At 47.7% G+C, this 24,845-nt stretch overlaps 1 protein-coding gene across 2 annotated transcripts in view; it reads right to left on the bottom strand.

Moving 5' to 3' along the window:
• Positions 1 to 951: 951 nt before the first annotated feature.
• Positions 952 to 24,845, bottom strand: part of MALL (mal, T cell differentiation protein like) — a 34,262-nt gene continuing 10,368 nt past the window's right edge. Inside the window, exons 2-4 of one of the 2 annotated variants that reach the window (XM_032243708.1) lie at positions 9,114 to 9,281; positions 5,120 to 5,242; positions 952 to 2,532 (exon numbers count right to left, since the gene is read on the bottom strand). In XM_032243708.1, coding sequence (XP_032099599.1) covers positions 2,470 to 2,532; positions 5,120 to 5,242; positions 9,114 to 9,281 — 354 coding nt within the window. In that variant the 3' untranslated portion in view covers positions 952 to 2,469. The remainder of the gene's footprint in view (positions 2,533 to 5,119; positions 5,243 to 9,113; positions 9,282 to 24,845) is intronic. The other variant, XM_032243709.1, reaches the window with a different exon arrangement.

Here is a 24,845-nt window from a genome sequence, read left to right as displayed (position 1 = left end):
CTGCCTGTCCTGGACAAAGCTGCAAGTCAGAGCCGCTTGCTTGGTGTGGGGCAACTGGTGTGGCTGGTGGGACCCTGTGTCTCACTGTACTGCACCCCCAGTGCCCAGCATGTGCTGGGGCCTCAGGAGATGGTTGTGAGATGTCTGGGTCTAAGTTTCCCCAAAGCCAACCCTGAGATAAGACTTGGGTGCAGGATCCTGGGAACTCCAGTTGGAAAGACAGGTGCAGAGCCTGGAAAGGAAAAAGCCTGTGAAGCTCACGCCAGAGCCCACTCCTGCTGGGGCCTCTGTGGAGGCTGCAGAGAGCCTCGGAGTGTTCTCTCCAGAAGATGAGAGCCTGGGGAGACCCCTATGCTGAGAGGAGAGCTGCCCCTCAAGGCAGGGAGGCAGCAGCACTGCAACAGCTGCAAGTGGATTCCAGGGGCCCAGGATGAGCCTCTAGTGTCTGCATACGTGATGGGAGGCCGGTGTTTCTTGAGACTTGGACAAGCCTTGCAGTGTGGCAGAAGACAATGACCAATTCAGAAAGCCATGCAGGGGCCAGCTCTCCTCCCACTGGCTTGTCCCCTCCCTGCCCTACCTCGGCTGCCACAGCCCCCAAGGAATGCCACCCTGCTCCCCAGTCTTCTCCAAGATGCCATTCCTGCCTGGCCATCCCCAGCCCATACTGATGCACTCCCATTTTGGCCTAAGCTGTGTGTTTGGCTTCTGGAACTTGCACCCAAACTGTCCTTATCGAGGTACAAATGACATCATAAACTCAAAGCCCTGGAGACAAATGTGACCTCCCTTTGCTATTACCCTAGAAGAAAGACCGGGTAGGCTGGGCTCCCACCCTTGGAGAACTTGGGCTGCAAAATGCTCCAGGGGTGCTTTTAGTGAAATTGCCAGTAGCACCTAGAACCTGACAGCCAGTTCTAGATGCTGACTAGATGAAGACCAGCTGCTACTTTTTACCATACAAACAACTTTTATTTGCATGTGGCTACTTAGTTAATATTAAACAGTGATGATCCTAGACAGCTGCCAGGCAACAAAAGGAGAGACACATGGGGGCTTTTCAAGGTACTGGGATGCAAAAAAAGAAAAAAAATGTATCAGAGTGATCAAAAAGTGAGCAGTGAGCAGTAGTAAAGCTAGAATTTTCTTTTCCATGACTCCTGTAGTTCTGTCCCTGCCCCTACAAACCCCAGGAGGGGAAAAAGCTTGATACAAAACTGTAAGCCCTCAAATCAGTTAAGACAAATCCCTTTCTCATAATAATTTGTTTCACTCCAAATGACAGAAGGCACATGCAATGACAGGGCTGTGCCCCACTCGTCTGGGTCAGCAGAAGAACACAGCTTTCTTTGGAAAAACATTTACTTTAAAACCAAGCACCTTGATTTGATATTTCAGTGTTCACAACTTTGTCATTCGAGGTCCTGGTGAGCCCTGGTCCAACCCAATGGGTGCCACCATTATGCCAGGCCTTAGAGGGCCACCGGGTGCTTAAAAGAATGTGAGAGGGGTGAGTGCAGGTGGAGGAGCTCGGTACCTGGGACATGGGTCCTTCACTCCCCACTAAGATGATGCAGCAGCCTTTTCTTCCAATGTGGTTGTGCCAGGAGAATCCATAGACGTAACATTTTTGACTTGTTCCCTGAGGGTATTTTCTGAGGAACCAGGCATCTTGTGGTCCCTAAAAGGTGGGGTCTTGAGTCCCGACCCAGGCATTCGGCAGCTGCGCAGTTTCTGAGACGTCAGACTCATGGAGGAGCAAGGCTATGCCCTTCCTTCTCCACTCCCCACCCCTCAAGCCCCAGGTCTTACTGTACAATGATTTATTTTCCCCACAAATCTACCCTCAAAATTGGCTTCATGCAGATTTTCCTTGGATCCCAATGCTGAAGCGGAAAGGGGAGGGGAAGTGAGAGCAGGGTGGGCAGGGTGGCTTGACCCTGTCAGCCTCCCCGGGAACTCGGGAGCATGGATCCCAAGCACAGGCTGAATGAACAAGGATCAGGAACAAGATCTGTGCGTCTGCATTACATCTGAAGGCTTTGAAGGCACCGCTTCAATTTTAAGAGAATCAGACTGAATATTCTCCCTGAACCTACTCTAGGGAACCCCACAGCTGAGGCAAAATCCCCAAACAGGCTTGACATTAGTGGCGTTGGGATTCTCAACAGTGAGGGCTCTGATGTGAGTTTTCTAGAAGAGCAAGTTCATGGTCAGATAATTCCAAAAGACAGTTTTTTTCCCAGAAAAAGTAAAACAAAAGCTTCCTCCTATTCAGTAGAGTGAATTTGAATGTCCAAACAAAGTGTGGTGTCATCTCTCAGTCTGCAAGGACGCTTTTTTAATCCCGTGGACTTTTTAGTGGATCTTCTATTTATCATCCAGATGGCAATCGCTGGAAGCTGTTTTGGGGGACCAATAATCAGGGCTTTCAAAGAGCATTTCCCCCCTTGGCCTGGCACCTGTGTGTCAGTGGTAATAGATGCTGAAGGCATGGAGAATGTAGAGCAGCGTGGTGACAAAGGCGAAGAACTGGAAGGAGGCAGAGAGGGACTATTAGAGACAGCAGTACCAGCTCTTGCCCATTCCCCAGGGATCATCAGCCCCACTGCCCAAGAGGCCACACATGACCCTGCCTCCTTGCCTCCTGCCTGGTCTAGGGCAGCAACCCCTGGCCAATTCCTCTCTATCAGGGCGTCCCTGCGGCCATCCTGGTGTCCTGCTCTGACTGCAGTCTCCATCTCATCTGCACCTGTCTGTGAAGCATGCTCACCTCCACCCTGGCCCTGGGCCCACATCCCACACTGACCTCCTGCCCAAGACCTGCTCTCCTCTGTCCACCTCCAGCAAACCCCTGCTCTGACCACCCCTACAGCTCCACTCGCTGGCTCGCTCCAAGCGGCTGCTTGTCTGCTCCTTGTGAATGTTCAGACCGCCTCCAACTCTTCCTGGCTCACACTGAGCACCTGATGTTTCCTCACAAGCCCAGTGGGCCCCAGGGTCCTCCTCTCACCCTGCTCTCTAAGTCTGACACCTGTGGCCCTCGACTGCTCCAGCCTCCCTTGTCAGCCATGTGCAAAGCCACCCCAAAGGCTACTGAGTTCCTTGCCTAGCTCTTGGGACATGCTGTTCTCCCTTGTCTCAGCCACCAGCATCCCTTGTGAGGACTCCTCACAGCCTTACTTGTCCACTTCTGCTTGCCCTGCCCCTCAAATTTGCTCCATGATTTGGGCAGAGCAGGCAGAAGTGGACAAGTGAGGACACTTCTCACTCATAGGGAGAACACAGGACCGTGTTGAAGCTGTGTGATGGCTCTGCTTTTCTCAGGGTAGGGGCCATCACCTTCAACATCTTTTGGGCCCTGCCAACTATCCCAGCCCCAATCTGTCCCACTGTTCACTCACACACTCCATATTTAGTCAGTCAGTCAACAAGTATTTTTTAAGCACCTACTTTCCTTCAAGAACAACTGTGGCTATAACAGTGAAAAAAAAATTCAAAAATTTCTGCCCTCATGGAGCTTACATTTGAGAGATGAGAAGCAGCAACAAGATAGATGAGTAGCATATACATGGGCTAGAGGGAGGTAAGTGCGGGAAGAAGATGAAGCAAGGAAGGGGAAAGTGGAATGCCGAGGTCTCAGGGGAGGGGGCATCAGAGAAGGCCCTGTCAAGAAGACAGAAGGAGGCAGGAGCCACCAGGCAGTTACCCCTGCCAAGGTCCCATGTAAGCGCATATCTGTGTGCTCAAGGGCAGCCAGGAGGGAGGTATGGCTGGGGCAGCTGACCATGGGTGAGCAGCAGCGGGCCATGCTGGGGACAGGCTGGGCCATGGAAGGCCCAAAGGGCCATTGCTGGACTTGCAAGTTTAGGAAGTTAAACTCACCTGATGAGGAGGGAAGGGAGGCAGACAGGCTGGAAGGCAGCTGTAATATCTTGTGACCACCTCAGAGGGTCACAGTGCTCCCTGGAACCGAATCCTTACTCTCATGACAACACCCCACCATGTACCTCTTCCTCCTGCCATAGCCACATGAGCCTGCAAGAGCCACCAGGCTAACATGGGACCATCTTGCCACAGTGACTGATCCAGGGATGGGAACAGATGTAGCCTTGGTGTTGGAGTCCTTCCTTGGAAGTTTTCAAGGTAGGATTCAGGAAGGTCAGGCCACTCTGATATGGTTTCGCTCTGTGTCCTCATCCAAATCTCATCTTGTAGCTCCCATAACTCCCACATGTGTGGGAGGGACCCAGTGGGAGATTATTGAAACATAGGGGTGGGTCTTTCCTGTGCTGTTCTTGTGATAGTAAATGGGTCTCACAAGATCTGATGGATTTAAAAATGTGAGTTTCTCTGCACAAGCTCTCTCTTTGCCTGCTGCCATCCATGTAAGACGTGACTTGCTCCTCCTTGCCTTCTGCCATAATTGTGAGGCCTCCCCAGCCATCTGGAACTGTGAGTCCAATAAACCTCTTTCTTTTGTAAATTGCTCAGTCTTGGGTATGTCTTTATCAGAGTGAAAATGGACTAATACACATTCCAAAGGAGGAATGTGTCGCTGTGAGCTCTCTGCCATGTGAGGGCGCCATCCTTCAAGGGAAGGAGAGGAGAGCTGGCAGGTGAGAGGCAGACTTGGGAGGCTCCAGGGGACCTGAAGCCTGGGGAGCCTGCTCTCTCCACCCTGTGGCTGGACCACCTCGCCTGGGGTCCTGCAGCCATACATTACCCCTGTAGGCTACTGTGATTGACACAAAGGACACTGGAATAGTTCAGTCATGCTGAGGGATGTGGGTCCCATTCCAAAGGCAGTGGGAGCCATTGAAGGATTTTCAGTAGGAAAGTGACACCTGTTCCAATTTGCTTTTTGGAAAAAAAAAACAAAACTCTGCTGACAGTGTAGAGGGTCTAAGAGAGAGGAAAGCTGAGGGTGGGATGAATAGAAAGTCAGAGAGGACCCCTGAACGTGGGTGCACATGTTTATAGGGACACACATCCCTCTCCCCTGCCCTCATGGCTCCTTTCACTTGAGGGCTCAGGGTCTATAAAGCACAAGGCAGAGTTAGCCTCCTGCACTAGACATCCTTCAGCCAAAACTGCTGTCCATGGCAAGCCCACTCACCGAGGCTGCTGTGTTAATGTAGTAGTTTTTCAGGTCCAGGGTCTCAGAAACAATTGTGGCATGTACTTGCAGGACGGCAGCACTCATGTACAGGATGCCAGTGGTCCCGTGGTACAGGCTGTCCTGGAAACGCAGAGTAGAGCCATACATGGACATGTCACTCAGGTGCGCACTTTCCTCTCTGGCTACATAGCTGTAAAGAATGAGCAAACAAGGCAGCCAGCCCCCAGACTTCTGCTTTTTTTTTTTTTTCTGCAGTGTAATTTGGTTTGGCTCTGTATCCCCACCCAAATCTCATCTCAAATTGTAATCCCCATGTGTTGAGGGAGGGACCTGGTGGGAGATGACTGGATCATGCGGGCGGTTTCCCCATGCTGTTCTTGTGATAGTGAGAGAGTTCTCATAAGATCTGATGGTTTAAAAGTGTGACATTTCCCCTCTCTCATTCTCTCTCCTGCTGCCAAGTAAGGCATGCCTTGCTTCCCCTTTACCTGCTGTAATTTATTGTAATTTTCCTGAGACCTCCCCAGCCATGCAGAACTGCGAGCCAATTAAACCTCTTTTCTTTATAAATTACCCAGTCTCAGGCAGTTCTTTATAGCAGTGAAAACAGACTAATACAGAAAATTGGTACTGGAAGTCAGGCACTGCTATAAAGATAACTGAAAATGTAGAAGCAACTTTGGAACTGGGTAATGGGCAGAGGTTGGAACAGTTTGGAGTACTCAGAAGAAGACAGGAAGATGTGGAAAAGTTTAGAGCTTCCTAGAGACTTGTTGAATGATTTTGACCAAAATGATGATAGTGATATGGACAATGAAATCCAGGCTGAGGTGGTCTCAAATGGAGATGAGGAGCTTATTGGGAATTAGAATAAAGGTCATTCTTGCTATGCTTTAGCAAAGAGACTGGTGGCATTATACCCCTGCGTGAGAGATCTGTGGCACTTTGAACTGAAGAAAGATGATTTGGGGTATCTGGCAGAAGTAATTTCTAAGCAGTAAAGCATTCAAGATGTGACCTGACTTTTCCTGAAAGTGTACAATCATATGCATTCACAAAGAGATGGTCCAAAATTGGAACTTATGTTTAAAAGAAAGGCAGTATATAAAAGTTTGAAAAAATTGCAGCCTGACCATGTGGTAGGAAAGAAAAACACATTTTCTGGGGAGAAATTCAAGCTGTCAGCTACAGAAATTTGCATAAGTAATGAGGGGCCTCAAAACAATGGGGAAGATATCTCTAGGGCATTTCAGAGATCTTCACAGCAGCCCCTCCCATCACAAGTTCAGAAACCTAGGAGGGAAAACTGTTTTTGTGGACCAGGCTCAGGGCCCTGTTGTTCTGTGCAGTCCTGGGTTACAGCACCCTACATCCCAGCTGCTCCAGCTATAGCAGCAGGGACCAAGGTACAGCTTGGGACATTGCTTCAGAGGATATAAGCCCCAACCCAAGTCTTGGCAGCTTTCACATGGTGCTGAGCCTACAGGTGTGCAGAAGGCAAGAAATGAGGTTTTGGAACCTCTGCCAGGGTTTCAGAGGATGTATGAAAATGCCTGGATGTCCAGGCAGAAGTCTGTTGCAGGAGTGGAGCCCTTATGAAGAACCTGTACTAGGGCTGTGTGGAAGCAAAATGTGGTGTGGGAGCCCCCACACAGAGTCCCTACGGCAGCACTGCCTAGTAGAGCTGTGAGAAGAGGGCCACCATCCTTCAGACCCCAGAATGGTAGGTCCACTGACAGCTTGCACCGGACACCTGGAAAAGCCACAGGCACTCAATGCCACTTTGTGAAAGCAACTGCAGGGGCTGTACTCTGCAGAGCCACAGGGGTGGAGCTGCCCAAGGCCTTAAGTGCCCACCCTTTGAAACAGTCTGACTTGAATGTGAGACATGAAGTCAAAGGAGATTTTGGAGTGTTGACATTTAATGGCTGCTCTGCTGGGTTTTGGACTTACATGGGGCCAGAAGACTCTTTGTTTTGACCAATTTCTCCCATTTGGAATAGAAGCATTTACCCAATGCCTGTACCCTCATTGTGTGTTGGAAGTAACTAACTTGCTTTTGATTTTATAGGCTCATAGGAAGAAGAGACTTCTCTTGTCTTAGATGAGACTTTGGACTTGAACTTTTGGGTTAATGCTAGAATAAGTTAAAACTTTGGTGTACTGTTGGGAAGGCATGATTGTGTCTTTAAATGTAAGAAGGACATGAGATTTGAGAGGGGCCTGGGGTGTAATAATATGGGTTTGGCTCTTTGTCCCCCACCAAATCTCATCTCCAATTGTAATCCACATGTATCAAGGGAAGGACCTGGTTGGAGGTGACTGGATCATGAGGACAGTTTCCCCTATGCTGTTCACATGATGATGAATGAGTTCTCATGGGATCTGATGGTTTAAAAGTATGGCACGTTCCCCTCCCCCCCTTTCCTGCTGCCATGTAAGACGTGCCTTGCTTCCCCTTCACCTTCCACCATGATTGTAAATTTCCTGAGGCCTCCCTAACCATGAAGAACTATTAGTCAATTAAACCCCTCTTCTTTATAATTCACCAAGTCACAAGTAGTTCTTCACAGTAGTGTGAGAATAGATTAATATACAGGGTTTTAAATGTAATATCTATGTTGTAAGTAATGGCAGATTAATAAAGATCAGTATGTTTCAGTTATCTAATGTCAATCTTAGTCTCAAATATTAAATGAAAAATTCCAGAAATTAACAATTAAATGTGTGCCTTTCTGAGTATCATCATGAAGTCTCGTGCTGTTCTACCCTGTGCCTCCTGGGACCTGAATCATCCCTTTGTCCAGCACATCCACACTGCCTATGCCATCCATGTTATTCACTTTGTAGCCATCAGGGCTATCAGATCAACTGTTGTGGTACTGCAGTGCTTGCATTCAAGGAATCCTTATTTTACTTCATAACAGCCCCAAATTGCAAAAGTAATGATGCTTGCAACTTGGATGTGCCAAAGAGAAGTCACAGAGTGCTTTCTTTAAGTGAAAAAGTGAAAGTTTTCAACTCAATAAGGAAAGAAAAAATAGGCTGAGGTTGTTAAGATCTACAGTAAGAATGAATTGTCTATCTGTGAAATTGTAAAGAAGGAAAAAGAAGTGCATGCACAGCATAATCGGGGTTCAGTACTATCTGAGATTCAGGTATTCCCTGGGGTATTGGGACTTATCCTCCAGAGACAGGGGGGACCACTGTATACTGTCTTAGGTATGCTGAGGAATTGTTACCTTTGTATATTTGTGATAACGTGAGAAAGTTTGTGGGGTTTTTTGGGAAACATACGGAAGTATGTGGAATAGAATGACATGATGTCTGGAGTTTGCTTTAAAATTCCTTAGTGGGGAAAAAGGCTAGATGAAACAAATATAGTAAGATCCTGGTAATACTGGAATCTGGGTTATGGCTATATGATGGCTATAATACAATAATATTCTGTACTTTTAAATATGTCTTCAATTGTTCAACATGGAATACTTTTAAATGGTTTTTTGAGATTATACAACAACATAAAAATTAATGATGTAATATTAAATGAAAGCATCTACATCCAAAATTATTTGTAGAGTATAATTTATATATATATGTATAAAATTCATGTGGGATATGGAAGAAATAATTTGTCACAGGGATTGTGATAGAGCCTTGAGACTAGAGTGATATTTTTCCTGCTAGCGTTTTTTTCAGTGTTGCTCCAAGGATTTTACCAGGAAGAAAATTTAGAGGAAACACAACAGAATATGCTTTATCACAAGGCATTGTATATTCTCCTAACAGGGAAGGCAGTGAAGGGGAATACAAGGAAAGTTTTACTCTTGCAGAGAAATGTCTTCATTTTGGCCTGGTAGTAAACATATTAAGATAAAAAGTCTTGGTTCCATAGGAGCCTAGCCCAGTATCCCTATCTGCCCGGAAAGGCCAATTGTCCTCACCCAACCCAGGACATCCACCCAGGAGGAGCCATGCTGCTGGTTCTTACCAGAACTCTCCAGGATTCAAATCTTTTGTAAAATCCAAACAAGTAAGACAAAAGGAACATCAGGGAGATGAGAAATGAGGTGAGTGAGACATACATCACCCATCCTTGCAGCAATGGGTTTGCTACCTGGGTGGCAGCTACCAGGATCCAGACCCAGAACCCAAATATCTGGAAGATAAAAGCATAAAAGGAACTTCATTAGCTAATGTGGAGCATGTTTCCCTTTGCAGGGCGTCTCTTTTCTGTCTCTAGGCAAAAGTTCAGGTGAAGTTAGGAGGGAACCAAGAGGGAAATGGGGAAGTCAGTCTGGCCCCTCTGAGTCACGGTAAAGTCAGGTCCTATTGTTAGAAAATTCAAGGGGTTAATGCAGAGGTTGTGAACAGAGGGACTCTTGGCCAAGTCTGGACTGTGAATGTGCCTTCTTGGTTCAAGCAGTATTGGCATATACACTTTCAAACAATTCCGAGTCAGTTGTCAACATTTAAAACAGGATATTTCACATGAAAAAAGTCCAAATTTTGGACATCTCTTTAAAAATCCACGATTCTGGCCACAGTGTACCCATTTCTCAGGCCAGAGTAGGCTGGAATGAGTAGAGACTGTCTCTTTAAAAATGACGTGGAGTCCTCAGTGAACCATATCCCCTCACCCCACTAACCTCACATCATGCTGTGGCACATTCCCTGTTGCTCACTGACACTGTGGAATTGTTCACTAATGATATAGAGCTTATTTTTGTATATTTGTTAGCCATTAATATTTTCTCCTCTGTAAAGTTTTTTTTTTGTCAGTGAAATATTTTTAAATAGATTTTTCTTTTTCTTATTGATTCATATGAATTCTTACTAATAGTGTGGATTTCATGGACTGTCATAAACACTGCAAATATATGCTGCTAGCACTCACATACTTTATGGTTTCCTTTGATTCACTAAGCCCATAATTTTAATGCTGTTGAGTATGTCAATCTTTTTCTTTATCATATTTTTTATCAAGTTTAAGAAATTCTTCTCTATTTTGAGTCATGAAGATATTCTTGCATCCCAGATTTTCCTTCTGAGATAATTTTCTTTCTTCCTGAAATGCATCCTTTAGTAGTCTCTTTAGGGAAGGTCAGTGGGTAGTAGTCAATTTGATTTATTAGAAAATGTCCTTTAATTTCCTCTGACAATTATTTTCTCTCCACACTTCCAAGATCTATTTCCACTGTGTTGTATATTTTTCCATATTATTCTGTTGTATTCTAGCTTCCATTGTTGTTGAAAGGTCAGCTGTCAGTTGAACTCTTGCTTTGTAGAAATCTGTATTCGTTATTTGGCTGTATTTAGTCTTCCCTCTGTCTTTGGCATTCTATAGTCTGTGAAACAATGATACAATGTGTCGAGATATGAATATCTTTTTATTACTCCTGCTTGGTATTCATTCTATATTCAATACCTGAAAAATCCATTCACTTGAGACTTAATAGCTTGATTCTACAGTTTGTGGCTTCCATTAACTTCCATTCTTTTTCACTTGTTTCATCTTTTGTTCAGTGAATTTTGACGGGAAGCTCATGTCTGTGGAGGTAGCTCAGTTCTGAATGATGTATTAGAAACTTTCTTGACCAAACAATTTCACTCACTATTTTTTTGAGAGAGTCTCTCTCTGTCACTCAGGCTGGAGTGCAGAGGTGCAATCATGGCTCACTGCAGCTTCCAACTCCTGAAACCAAATGATCCTTCCACCTCAGCCTCCTAATTAGCTAGGACTAGAGGGGCATACTACCACACCTAGTCAATTTTCATTTTACATTTTGTAGAGACAGGGTCTTGCTATGTTGCCCAGGCTGGTCTTAAGCTCCTGACCTCAAGCAATCCTCCTGCCTTGGCCTCCCAAAGTGCTGAGATTACAGGCATGAGCCACTTGTGACCTGCCTTCACTCTCTTCTGGGTAGCTCAGCCAAAAGATATACAACTTCAGTTCTGCTTTCCAAAATAAATCCCTGGCTTTCTGGGACTGGCAGTTCTCATCTTACAACTGGCCAATACATAGAGATGGGTATGTCACCCTTTCCCTTCTGAGGCTTCCACTTGCTATTGTCTGGCTGTTGTCTTTGAATTTATGGAGTATTCATGGGCTTAACGAGAAAAAGGGAAAAGGAGATGAGAAGCCAGAATAGAACAGGAAGTTGACCACAAGGCATAGACTCCTCAGCAAGGAGCACAATCATAGCTTTACAGGGCTGGGAAACAACTCCAGCAGCCTGGCTGCCTCTTAAAGCACCAGTCTGGGAGCAAATTCCCCCTTAATAATCAATATCCAAATGAATTTTGAAAGTCCTAGACTGGTCTGAGACTGCCGGAGAATGAGTCAAGGCCAGCTTGTCCTAGGGAGGGGGTGGTGAGGGATGAAAGTTGCTGTCCTCTGGCTCCCCCTCGACTATGCTGTTGCCTGTCAATCCCAGTAACAAGGGCTGCTGATGCTTCAGAAAGGTACCAGGGCTCAGCTTTAAGGCACTTGCCAAGCGACCTCCCTGCCAAGCCAAGAGAAGTACATTAAAATGCTGGCACATGAACAGCACCCAAACAATGCTAGTTATCAATAGTTCACCAGGTATTTTACAGTTTATAAAATGCATTCACTCAAACTGCTTCATTTAGTCCACACGACAATTCTAACTCCCAAGGAAATACCAGAGAACTGCCATTTGATACCTTTCACTGCTTACTGCCAGCTCACCTGTGCCAGGCATGGGGACAGGAAGGGTGCCTCAGCCCCATCTTGCCAGTCAGTGCCTGCAGAGAGGTCCCAGTCTCCCTCTTGCCATCAGAAGCTTCCCTGGCCAGACACAGCCATACACATGTTACTTACATTTGCATTTAATCTTTGCCACAGTCCATGAGGTAGTACTGTACCGAGGGGACTGGGGCCTGCGGTCACACAAGCAGTGCAGGGTGGGACTCAGACATGGTGTAGGACACTTGTGGTTCTTGCCCCAAGAACCAGATTTCAAGGCCAAGGTCAGGGCCAGATAGAGGCTCCTAGATTGCGCCAGAGGGTGGTCTGCTAGAGACTCAGCCAAAGTCTGTCAGGAGCATTAGGGGCCTTGATGGGGACATCATACCTGCAGTCTCAGGGAGCCCATCAGCAGCCTCCTCTCTCCAGGATCCAGCTATAGCTTAGGAATCCCTGTCCTACCTTTCACAACAGGCCAGGGGCCTCTGAGCATTTGGGAATCTATTCAAACATCATGGGAACCTTCCTACAATGGCTTCAGTGTTGTATGATCAATGTTCTGCAGAAGAATATTACTCACTTCTTATTTCCACACCCCTCTACCTCCTAAACAGTAAGAGGGACCAGAGCCAAGGACTATAGGTGGATTTAAACCCAGAAAAGTTTGTTATCTCATTTCTATCTCAAGCAGTCTAGGTTGGATTCTTTACAGATGTGAAAACTTTGCATATTTGTTTTTACTTGTTCTTAAAGCTCATATTTATCTTTCCACATTTCCTGGTGGCCTAAACTGCTTTCCCATCTTAATGCTTATTTTTGTGTTTCCTCAGAGCAGGAGATATTGTCAATGGTTGGGGCTGGCTCTCAAAGTGGAGAAATATTTGATTACAGTGAGCCCTTCAGAGCAAGTAGATTTCAAGCACAACTTTGGCAGAAACCTTTTCTTATAAGCAAACACACACAGTCATATATAAATTTTTCAAAAGGCTGAATTGAAACTTGAAAGGACATCTTAAGGAAAGACGGAGTTTAACAATAGGTTTTTAAAACCCATTCTTCTCCAGAACATGGAGAAGAGCTCCTTCGGGTTTAGAAAGCTGGATAAGAACTTGAATATAATTGGGGTAACAACACCCAGATTGGAGTCCAGGAAGAAAGGGCTGATGCGAGGTTTGGAGGGGGAGGTGGAGCCTGGATGTTACTACACCGAATAGTGAGAAAATTTCCAAAGGCTCCTGAGGTCCGGTCAAAAGGGCTCAGCAGGCTCCTGCCGGCCGAAGATGGGACTGCTTGAGCTTCCTATAGCTACAATGGATTGGAATGCATCAACTAAGGTGAAATCCACAAGTTCAAAATGATACATAAAACAAAAACTTCTTTTGTCACCTTTGGAGGATGCTTATTATTTTGAAAAGTGCTTTAAAAGAAAAAAAACAAAGCTGTGGTCTGGGGGTAAAGGGCTTTTCAAATACATGCATACCTGAGCACTACCCTCCAGACAGCACTCCAAGCCCTGCTGCTCCTAGAACCCTTTGGGGACTTCAAGAAAGCCCCAGGGTCTGTGTCCTGCCCCAAAGAGTCTGCTTAAACAGGTAAGGGAGGCTGCATTGTTGGGAGTTCCCCAGGCAGGGTGGCCAAAGCTGAGAAAGCCTGAGTCCAGCTCTCTGCTTCTATTCTCAACTCCAGTCCATGCACCATGCAGTGCCATTCCTCCTGGGTTTGAATTCCAACAGGTCATTTAGCTTCTCTGTGCCTCTGTGTCCCTGTCCATCAAATAGAGGAGGTGGGGATCTCACTGACCCCTCTATCATCTGGCTCTTGTGAAGGTTTGGCGAGTCTCTCTGGCACATGGCGAATGTTGGCTATAGTAGCCATAACCATTTGGAATGGCGCAGAGGGTAGGAGGGGACATTCCGTGAGAAAGACACAGAGGGGGGAATGTCCAAGAGAGGCCTCTCTAAAGGATAGGAAGTTTACTTTTGGGAAGGAGGGATGAAAGATCAATCAGCTGGGTGGGCAAGATAACATTTAGAGGGCACAGATCATTCTTATGAGTTGATGAAAGCTTTGGTGACCAAGAAAAATGTACCTATACACATACACAATTTTTGCCTACAAATCTCGGGATTCACAGACCCGCAATGTCTGTCTGTCTGTCCGTCTGCAACCCCTCAGTTGAAGCTCATTGCCACCTCCAGGTTAAATAACTGTACCATCAATGACTACTATTTTGGCAACATTGGTCAAAACATTAAATGCACATATGCACATACTGGTCAATTCAGTAAATTCACTTGATGGAATTTTTCCTACAAATGATGCACATGAGCAAAATGACAAACATATATATATATATATATATATATATATATATATATATATATATTTGTTGTTTATTACAGCCTGTTGCTTACAGAAAAGCTAGGAAATGACCCCTTCATCCAGAGGGGAGCAGTTAAATCAACTATGTCTGCAAAGTGAAACACTCTACAGTCTTCAAAAAAAAAGAGAGAAAATTCTATATCCCAAAGTGGAACAAAATCCAAGAGTTTGTAAAGGCACAGACCAGTATATCCAGTGTGCTATGATTTGTGCAGAAAAATAAGAAAATGCATGTGTGAGTGTCTGTGTGTATGTCCATTTGTTGCAGGTAAACAGAGTATTTCCAGAATGAGACCCAATCAGCCAGTCAGTGCCTTGGTTTTGGAGGAGCAGAACCTCTTAGCTTGGAGACAGTTCTGAATGTAGCACCATGTTTATATTTAAACTAATACAAAACAAAAAATATGTAAATGTAAAAAGGAAATGAAGCTGTATGGGCATTGGAGGCTCACTAGAGAATTCTGAATGGGGGATGGCCTCTGGGGAGAGTGGGCCTGCTCACCTGCACAGAGCAGCTGGAAGCCCCTCATGGACAGGCGAGGGGCTGCTGCAAGGGCTGGGCTTACATACCGAGAGGTTCTGAGACAGACACTGCCTGAGTAACCAACCCCTGGGAAGGGGGAAGGAGGTGTCAAAAAGATGCGTGGTCTGAGGTCTGTGTGGTCAGGGCTTCGGGCATGGCTGAGAAGTGTGGGTTTGGGGTGGGGCGGATGAGCTGAGAAGCAGGGGGGAGTGCCGGGGTGAGTACCCGTGGCAGGTTTTTCTGCATAGCTGGGCATTGCTTCAGCGTGGCAGATTTCATGTACTGAGAACCCTAAATTCCTTTTCTTACTGTTTGTCTTAATTTTCATGACAGCTTTGCCTCTCCCTCTCTTTCCTGGTACTCAGGCGACCACAGGCTGTACTACGAAGCCGCAAAAATTTCAGGCTGAGAGGAAAAGGCCCCAGTCAAGATGGGTGCAGCTCATTTCATCAGCACACAAGTGAGCTGGGGTCTCCTGGTCCCACCACGGGCCAGGCAGGAAAGGGCTCTGTAAAGGACACATAGGGATGTTGCTCACGGCGGGAACCTGGATGCCCCGAAGGCTCCCTGTGCCACTGTGATGTTTCAGGATGAAGGAAACGATCGTCCCTCGCATTCAGGTATGCAGGGTGCATGCCGTTTAAGTCCAGGCTCTCTTGTCTGCTATATACCTCTCTTTCTTTTTAAAAATTGCGGTTAAATACATATAACAAAATCAACCATTTTAACCATTTTTAAGTGTACAGTTCAGTGGTATTCATGTTCACTTACACTGTCGTGTGACCATCACCACCATCCACCTTCAGAGTGCTTTCCATCTTGCAGATCCGAAACTCTGCACCCATTAAACAACAACTCCCCACTCTTCCCTCCCCACAGCCCCTGGCAACCACCATTCTACTTTCTGTCTACTCTGGGTACCTGATATGAATGGAATCATGCAGTCTTTGTCCTTTTGCCACTGCCTTTTCTTGCTTAGCATAATGTCCTCAAAGTTCATCCGTGTTGTAGCATGTGTTAGAATTTCCGTCTTTTCCAAGGCCGAATAATATTCCACTGCATTTGTGTGTCACATTTGGTTTATCCACTCACCTGCTTATATGCACTTGGGCTGCTTCCATCTTTTGGCTATTGTGAATAATGCTGCTATGAACATGGGTGTCCAAACAGCTCTTTGATGCATACCCCTTAAAAGGAAAATACAGCCAGGTGAGTGGCTCACACTGTAATCCCAGAACTTTGAAAGGCCAAGGTGGGGATCACTTGAGCCCAAGAGTTCAAAAGCAGCCTGGGCAACATGATGAAACCCTATCTCTAAAAAAAATACAAAAATTAGCCAGACATGATGGCATATGCCTGTAGTCCCAGCTACTCGGGAGGCTGAGATGGGAGGAGGATCACTTGAGCTCAGGAGGCAGACAACCTTGATTGTGCCATCTTGGGTGACAGAGTAAGACCCTGTCTCAAGAGAAAGGAAAAAACAAGGCAAGGCCTATCCTGGGGCTGTGCTTCAGACCCCATCAGACAGTTGCCATGTAAAATGCCTCAAGAGCCACAGCTCTGACAAGCAGATGTGCCCACGTTCCTGCCACTACAGCAGCCCTTGGGAGTTTGGTTCTGTTCACCCAACATGAGGAGGAGTTTGGTTCTGAACATGCAGCACTAAAGAGACCTTGAAAAGGACACTTTACAGTCCAAGAACTCAAATCAGAAGCAGAATGTCACCTTGCTTGACCTCAGCTGGGAATGTGTGCACGTGTTTGGCATCTCAAGTTTTTCGCTGCTCTGAGCATGTCTATGAATGACTGTGAAAGTGCCAAGTGTATTAATTTGGGAGTTACAAATATATCTTAGCAGTGGGTGAATATGCAAATACAGAATCCAGGAGTTATAAGGGTCCACTGTATTTTCAATGCCAAAATTATCTTCCATCAAGTTGATAAAACCTCATTTACTCAATTAGGCCCTAGTCAAGGTATATGGGGGTTTCCAGCTTTTTCCTATTACAGATGATGCTGCAGCAAACATCTATTGCAGGGAAAGTTCTCTCATTATAAACTGTTTCTGCGGAATGAGTTCCCCAGCTGGGCTTACTGGTGAGAGGTTTAGGCTCTCACCAGTAAGGGGATGCAGCTGCCCATGCCATTAGGCTCATCACATTCCCTAGCTAGGGACACATACCTGACTTAGTCCTGGTCAACAAGACAGAGGGAAAGTCTTCCTTGTGCCTAAGAAGGGGTACAGGGCACAATTGTCCCTTTCTTGCTCTGGCCATTACTGTGCAGTGGTGAACCTGGAGCTATGAAATGGAGGAGGAGAGAGATGGAAGGAGACTGGATCCCAGATGACACAACTGAGGTGCTGACCCAGATCAAAGGACATGAGATAGTGCATTTCCCTTCTACTGAGGCCAGTCCTGGTCAGTGACAGTCACAGCCCTTTCACAGCACTGCTGAGGCGCCCCTGGGATTCAAATCTGTGCAGGTCGCCCATACCCCTCACCCTCTCTTCAAACACTCCACTGCCTCCCATAACTCTTATGCCAAACTGAGGCCACCCGCCCTCTGCCTCTATGCCAGGCTCCCCAAACCTCCACCAGTTCCCCCAGCCCCGGGGCTGGCAAACTGTGAGTGAGATTCATTCATGGATTGTAACTCCATTTAGTGGATTATCAACCAGCATTAAGAATTAAAGCCGACTGGATATAATGGCTCACACCTGTAATCCCAGCACTTTGGGAGGCTGAGGTAGGATTGCTTGAGGTTAGGCATTTGAGGCCAGTCTAGGAAACAAAGTGAGATCCTGTCTCTAGAAAACATTTCAAAAAATTAACCAAGCATGGTGACACACACCTGCAGTCCTAGCTACTTGGGAGGCTGAGCAGGAGGATCCTTTGAGCCCAGGAGTTCCAGGCTGCAGGGAGCTATACTTGTACCACTGCACTCCAGCCTGGGAGACAGAGCAAGATCCTGCTCTAAAAAAAACAAAAACAAAAAAAGAACTTAAGCAGACTAGGATATAAAGTATAGGAGTGTATTGTCTACAGGATAGGAAATCCTGGATCTTTTGTTTCACTTACACACACACCCACACCCGCCTGTAATGCACAAGGTTATGATGGAAATCTCTCTTTCTGTGGATGAGCTTGTGTAAGCCCTTGCTCCAGCATGCCTTCCTTCCTGCCCGCCCCTGGGCCACTCCTCTCCTTCACAGCACTGTACCATGGATAGACCACAGCCCAGCACAGGCCCCAGCCTGGTGGCTGCAGCAGGAACACCATCCCAAGGCCTAAGGGCCAATGCAGGGGCCTGGGTGGGAGAGAGAGCCACTGAGGAAGGTAAAGGGAAATGTGGTAAGATGACAGGCCCGTTGTCAGGGAGAGTGGGAGGAGCTCTGGAGTGTCCTGGCTCTGTGTGACTGGAACTCCCGGTATCCCAGCTAGGGTCTTCCACACGCGTGCTGCTACCCCAAGTGCCACAGCTACAGACCAGGGACCCAGCAAGGCAGTGCTGGGTGCTCCTGGGCAGGGCTCACTTGACTGCAAGTCTCCCTGTGGGTGGCTCAGAGACCCAGAACCCACCTGGGTGCTGCTTTCAGCCGACTGCTCCCACCCCTGTGTCGCTGGCCCTGCAGCCTCAAGAAGCCTTCTGAGCAGCCGTCCTTATCTCCTTTATGCTTTGAATACAGGAAGATACTGGCTCTAAAAGGCAGAGGGACATCCTTAGATTCCCAGCAGGGGTATGGCAGGCCTGTCTCCAGCACCCCAAGAGGACCCCAAAAACAAGTAGCATTATATGGAAGTTCCACATTCCACAGTTCAACCTAGTGCGCTTCCAAACCCCAAGTCACTGGGTCCTGACTCATGGAGGAAGAATTTCCTATTTCCGTGGCTTTAAGACTGGCAGGAAATTGCCAGCCCAGGCCCCTTAGGCCTCCAGTGAGGGCCCTGTCCCGTCTCCCACTGGAGAACAGTGCTGGCGGGAAATCTGCAGCTGCTGCTGGCTGAGCAAGTCATATAAGGAGGTCCTTGGTACCCAAAAGCACTCTTAGAATGGGACTGGCAGTGCGCCTGGCCTTCCTGAAGTGGGAGCACCAGAGTGGCAGGAAGCGCAGTCTGGGAGGAGTCCTGAGTCAGGGCCAGGCCTCCCATTCTAGCTTCCTCCTCCCACAGGACCATGTCCGCCCATTCAGACTGACTGCCCTCACTTTTTATTGACCAAACAGCAAAGATTTACAATGTCACATAAAATGGACTAATTAGAACATTCTTTTCCATCCAAAGTCTAAAGGCCTTTTCCTTCTTGTCCCTTAAAAAAAAAAAAAAGGAAGAGGACAAAATTAAACCAGCATTTGGGAAGGCATATTTTCCCTTTTATCTACCTGTGTACCTTACAAAGCCACAGAAAGTCTGTAAAGCAGCAAGGGGAAGGCATCCTGCTCCCTCCGTGGCCCTGTGGCTGGGCTTCCCCACTCTCCCTGCCCCCTCAACCCCACTTTTTCACTCTTTTCCATTCTCCGTTTGGCCCCTGTACATGGATTCACTTCACACCCCTAGGTCCCCACAAGAAGTTGCCTGATGAGCCCTGGACTCGGGCTCAGGGTAATCCCCCACTCCCTCCTTTCCCCTCAGGAGCGGACAGACATTTTGTGACTAGTAACCATGTTCTTGCCCTTCATTAGGCACCAGGTCACTTAGTCCTGGTTGATTGATTGCCTGCTTGTATCTCCTCAGCTGACCCCAGTCTATCTATGACCAGACCCTGAAAGGCAGGGACCAGACCGTGTCACCTCCTCCAGGAAGCCACCCTTGACTACCAAGCCTCCTGCCATACTTCCCTTAGGGTCATGCTCCACTTTCATTGTCTCTCTTTGTCTCTTCCCTGCCTCCTGCCAGGAGTCTGAGCTCCTGGAGGCAGGACTGAGCCCTGAGGTCTCTGTCCCTAGAGTAAAGCATAGAGCCTGGCACAAAGCAAGTGCTTAGTACATGTAACTGGCTCACTTAAGAGAGGAGGAGGCAGCTGCTGGACACACCACTCGCTAGCTGCTCACAGCCTCAGCTTCCTTGGATAGATGCCCATGAAGGTGGCACCGCTTGCCACCTTCTGGGTCTTCCACTGTAGCCCAGCCGCAGACGGGCGTTCCTGCCAGAAGCCTGAACCAAATGGAGACAGATGCTTATTTGTTTTATCCTCACCCATTTCCTGCTCCATCACCTCCCAGGCCCCAGAAATTCTCCCAGTATGGAGAAACCTTCCCTCAGGCTTCCCCGGGAGGGCTTTTCCCACCACCTTGCCTCCTCCCTGACCCCACTGGCACCCCTTGTCATCCTGAGACGCCTCATGGCCCTGGTACATAGGACAGACTATAAAAAATGCTGTCAGAGAGGAAAGTGCTCAAATAAATACACATGCCCCTCTCTGCTTCCCCCAACATCACTAGGGCAGAGAGAGAGTCCAGATGGGCAGTGTTGGAGGGAGGCTGGCGAGGGGAATCTGTGAATAGTGCTGAGGCAGAAAAGCAAAGCTCAAAAAAATCCAGCCTTCTTTGAAAGAGGTCGGAAATTCTGGAGTCCCAGACCCATGATATCCAGCCTCTTTGGATGGGGAGCCCACTGAGGCTGTGCTCCGGGGCCATGCTGGTACCTTCTAGGGACAGCTTGTGGCCAGGGGACAGGAAGTGATAACGCAGGGAGCTAGTGCTGTGGAACGTGGGTACAAGCTGGCCCTGTCCAATGGGGCAGGGCCTGTGTGGGGCCTGAGTAGCCATCCATTCTGGCAGAGATGGGGAAGGCCTGACCAGGTGGTGACTGAGGAACAGGCTGGTCTCTTCAGGAGGCAAAGGGGGCCCGAGGCTAGGGGTTGGCTGGCAGGGATGGATGAGGCAAGGGAGAGGCTGGAGATGAGGGCCAAAGGCCAGAGTCCTCGAGCTCCTCCCCACTAAGGCCCTTTGCCCTGAATGTTGCTAATCTGAACAACACTCTAGAAGCCTCTACGGACTCCCACAGATCTGCCCTGCCCAGGGGAAAGTTCTCCAGGGAAAAAACTCCTGGGAATGGCAGAAAGAAGCAGCACTTCTATTTGGCAAGTCTCCTTATCTGGGGCTCACCCTGGGTCCAGCGGGTCAGACTGCCTGGGGCCTCTCTGTTAGGCTCCACGCTAGCAGCTGGTGGCTCCTTCAGGGCAGCCATCAATTCTGTGGACCCCGCCGGGTGGGCTGGCCTTCTGACAGTGTGCTTGGTTGCCTGTCTTGGCTGAGCTGAGAGAGGCCACCGGTTCAGGGAAGGTTGCTTATGGTCTCACTGGAGGTCCAGGGAAAGACCAGGGCTGGAAGTTCAGACAGGGGCTGGAGTGGGCAAGGATGCGGGGCCAGGCCAGGTGGTTCCCAGTGATTCTCTGCTGTGTGATGCGGGATCCTGGCTAGGTTCTGGCAGAGGAGGACTTGGAGGGAGGCTGGGATGTTAGGCGAGGAGTGGGGGCTTCCTGCTGCCTTTTCCAGGACTTGCCACAGTCTCTGCAGAATCAGCAGCAGCAGCTGGAGATAAAGGTCCTTGTGCCCTTTCTTTGAGGTGGCCACTGTCTCCCAGCACCACCACACAGGTCTGAGCACTGGCAAGGCAGGGACAGCTTCCTCTAGAGATTTGAGCATCAGCCTTGCTGCCCTTTTGTCCCTGATTCTGGGGATGGGCGGCAGCCGCTGTGAGTGCTTATTATTCTCTGGATTGTTCAGTTCCCTTTCTGTTCATCCAGCCTTCCAATGACTGTCAACAAGTCCCTGTATTGAATCCCCTCCTTATGAAGCACCTACCATGGTTTCCATTCCCTACTAGACCGTGACAGGCACAGCGTCCTTTGTGGATATCCTTGGCTGTTCTCCCTATCCCTCATTACTCATCAGGCTCCATAGGTAGGGACCATGTCTGACTTATTTTTGTATCACCAGTGCTTGGCAGAGAAAGAGTAGGTGATCAGCTGGAATGAATACTTGAAATTGAAGTGGGGGATTTAAGTCCTCCTTATACCCTGACTTTATGTATTTATTAACTTCCTGGTCCTAAGCAGCCCTCATCTCAACAACCAAATGTGTCACCCATCAATCCAAGCCCTTCAAAAACGTCAAGCTCCTCCTTGAGTCAGCTTGTCCTGACACCACCTGGCTCCCAGTGCTCCTTGGTGGCTGTGGCTGTGCAGCCTCTGCAGCCTCTGCTTTTTACCTGCCTCGTTGTTTCCTGGGGTACTTGTTGCATCTTCAGTGTGTTTGCTGCACCACTCCTTTAAGAGAGGCTCATGCCTTACCTTATCCTCTCAATGACCATCTTATTTTTGTATGCCCCTAAGAGCAGAGCATGGGGCTAGAATGGCAGTGATGTTTCAATAAACACTTACTGACTTACAGCTGTTACTTGTCTTACAAGAGACCTGTGCTTTCTAGTAAGAGGTCCAATGACCGCCAATGATAAAGTAGTATGGATTGACTTTATGGAGCACTCACTCGCCATGTCCTGACACTTCCTGTGAAGTCCACATTCAAACCCTACAACTGTCTTTTAGGATCCCTGTTCTCCTTTTGGTTAACTCTTTCCATTGTTGATGAAACTGCGGTTCAGAGTGATTAAGTAACCTGCCCAGGGTCTCACAGCAATGAAGAAGCAGAGCCAGACTTTAGACCCCATCCTAACTGACTCCATTTTACTGAATGTGAACACACTGTGGTCTCCCAGAGTAGGGGTTGGGCCTGGCCAAGCGGCAGAAAGGCCAAGGTGGCCACAGGCAGTGTGGGGAGGCTCACATCCAACTCCTGTCCCACGGCCCCTCTCATCTCTCCTGGGAGGCCCTGCTCTTCCCCAGCCCAAGGCCGTCCCTTTTCTCATGTTCTCCCTTCCTTGTCCTCCAGGGGACATTCTTGGGCATTATTCAAACGGGATTCTGTGGTCCTGTGGGCACAGAAGTCAGTGGCTCTCATGTCCTGCAGGAGAACAGAAGAGAAGGGCACTGGCCTGCGGGAGCCGGACCAAAGACGGGAAGAGGCCACATGGCAGTGAGGGAAGTGAAGGGAGGGACAGAGACAAGAAGGCAGAAGCATGAAAAGAAAATCCTAACAGAAACTGGAATAAACTGAGTTAAACTTTGCTGCTCCTAGAAGTATGGAGAACTGATGGGAGCAGAGGAAAGGAAGGGAGATGATTTTTTGTTTTGGAAAACTCAACTTCTAAGGCAATGTTAGAAGGAAGAGGAAGACACCTGCCCTAAGGCCAGGCCTAACAGGAGCCCCAATTCCTTCTCCCAGCCCCACCCACTCACTTTCAGTCCACACAGAATTGGCCCAGGGGCCTCCTGGGACACCCCTGGCTTCAGTGAGGTTCAAACAGGCGCTTCCATATAAACAGAGTAGAAGCAGCAGCAGGTTGGAATGAAGGTGATACTGGCCATTTGGGTAAGACATACGATGAACTTGCCAAGCTAGAAGAACTTGGGATGAACTTCTAAGGGCTCAGAGGATTTCCCTCTGACTGATAGAACAGTGAGTTAAACAGCTGAAAGGAAAACATCTAATATCAAACAAAGAGTTAGCATCTCCCCCTTTAACTTTCTGAGCCTCTAGAAATCTTAGCTGCTTTTTAAAACTAGTCAAAAATCTCATAAACCAACTAGTGACAAGGTTGAAAGTTAAAAGAATTTATTGGGGTCATATTCACAAAGCATTTCCTTGTTCACAGTCACCTGGGTTAGCTTGCAGCTTCCACCCTTCAGCTTATAAAAAAGCTGATGAGTCACCTCACATCACACAGGTAATGGCATGGTCAGCCCCCAGCACCCAAAGACAGCTGGCCCCAGAGCAGGGGAGGGGTGTGCGCGGCACCCGGCTCAGGCTCCCCCGAGGCACACACACTCACTGCACGAAGGAGAGAGAAAATAAATGGATGTCTGTTCTCATCTTAAAATTATCCATTCAAACCTTTTTTGCACTTGTGATTATGTTTGAAAATTAATATTGTCTTTATATAAGAAATCTAAATTCACCAGTAAACTGCATAAAACATGAACTTTAATGCTAAAGTCTCAAAAATCACTAGTGGGAGTATAAGCGCAAAAGTTATTCTCCAGCCACTCTGAAAATAGTTTGTCAATTTCTTAATAAAGCAGACACTTATTACACCACCCAGCAATCAGATAGTGGCACTTTCCCGGAGAACTGAGCATTACCCCTACACAAAAACCTGCACACAAGTTTTCACAGCAGCTTTATTTGGAACAGCCAAGAACTGGAAACAAGCAAACTATTTCTCAATAGGCAGATGGTTAAACAATGGCAAAGCCATACCACCAAACGCTACTCAGCAGTAAAAAGGAAGGAGCTATTAACACGGGCCACAGCTTAGATGGGGCTCAAGAGCATTAGGCTGAGTGGAAGAAGCCAACCTTGAAGGCCCATATACTGTGTGATTCCGTTTATTTATGTAACTTTCTGGAAATAACAAAATTATAAGGATGAAAGTAGATTTCAGGGGTTTGTTCAGGAGCGGGTGAGTGAGTGCCGGGCAGGGGAGGCGCACTGTGAAAGACTAGCATGAGAGAGCTCTTTGTGGTGAGTGGCAGCCCTGTGCATGATGCAGTGGTGACTCCCCAAATCTCCACGTGTGAGAAAAGTGGAGCCCTAAGGTACCAAGGGTAGCTTCTGGGCTCTGATACTGCACTACCGTTAGGAAAGATGCGGCCAGCGGGGAAGCTGGGGACGGGGACAGGAGGCCTCTCTGAACTATCTTTGCAACTTCCTATGAATCTATAATTACTACAAAATAAAAAGTTTAAAAATGTGAATTTCACTGGCAAAGCCTTGAAAATAAACCATTTTAGGCAATGATCCATGAAAGCAAGCTGAGGGGAGCAAAAGTGGTAAAGAAACTGCAGACTCCCCAGGGCCTGGCCCATCCCAGTCTGTCATCACCAAGAAACACAGGGGAGCTGGTCTAGCCAGCTGGGTAGCTCCGGGCCTAGGGAAGCTGGAGGAGGAGCTCAAGCCTCATGGGAACCCATCTGACTATGCCCTCCTGTCACATCTGGCCTCTTGTTCATATAGAAAGTCTGCAGAATGGACCTGCTCTCAAGTGCTTA

Source organism: Sapajus apella, unplaced genomic scaffold, assembly GCF_009761245.1.
Source record: "Sapajus apella isolate SASKATOON/1434 unplaced genomic scaffold, GSC_monkey_1.0 scaffold52, whole genome shotgun sequence".
In the NCBI taxonomy this organism is placed as follows: domain Eukaryota; kingdom Metazoa; phylum Chordata; class Mammalia; order Primates; family Cebidae; genus Sapajus; species Sapajus apella.
Note: the sequence above shows the minus strand (reverse complement) of the source record. Positions and strands in the feature narration are given on the sequence as shown.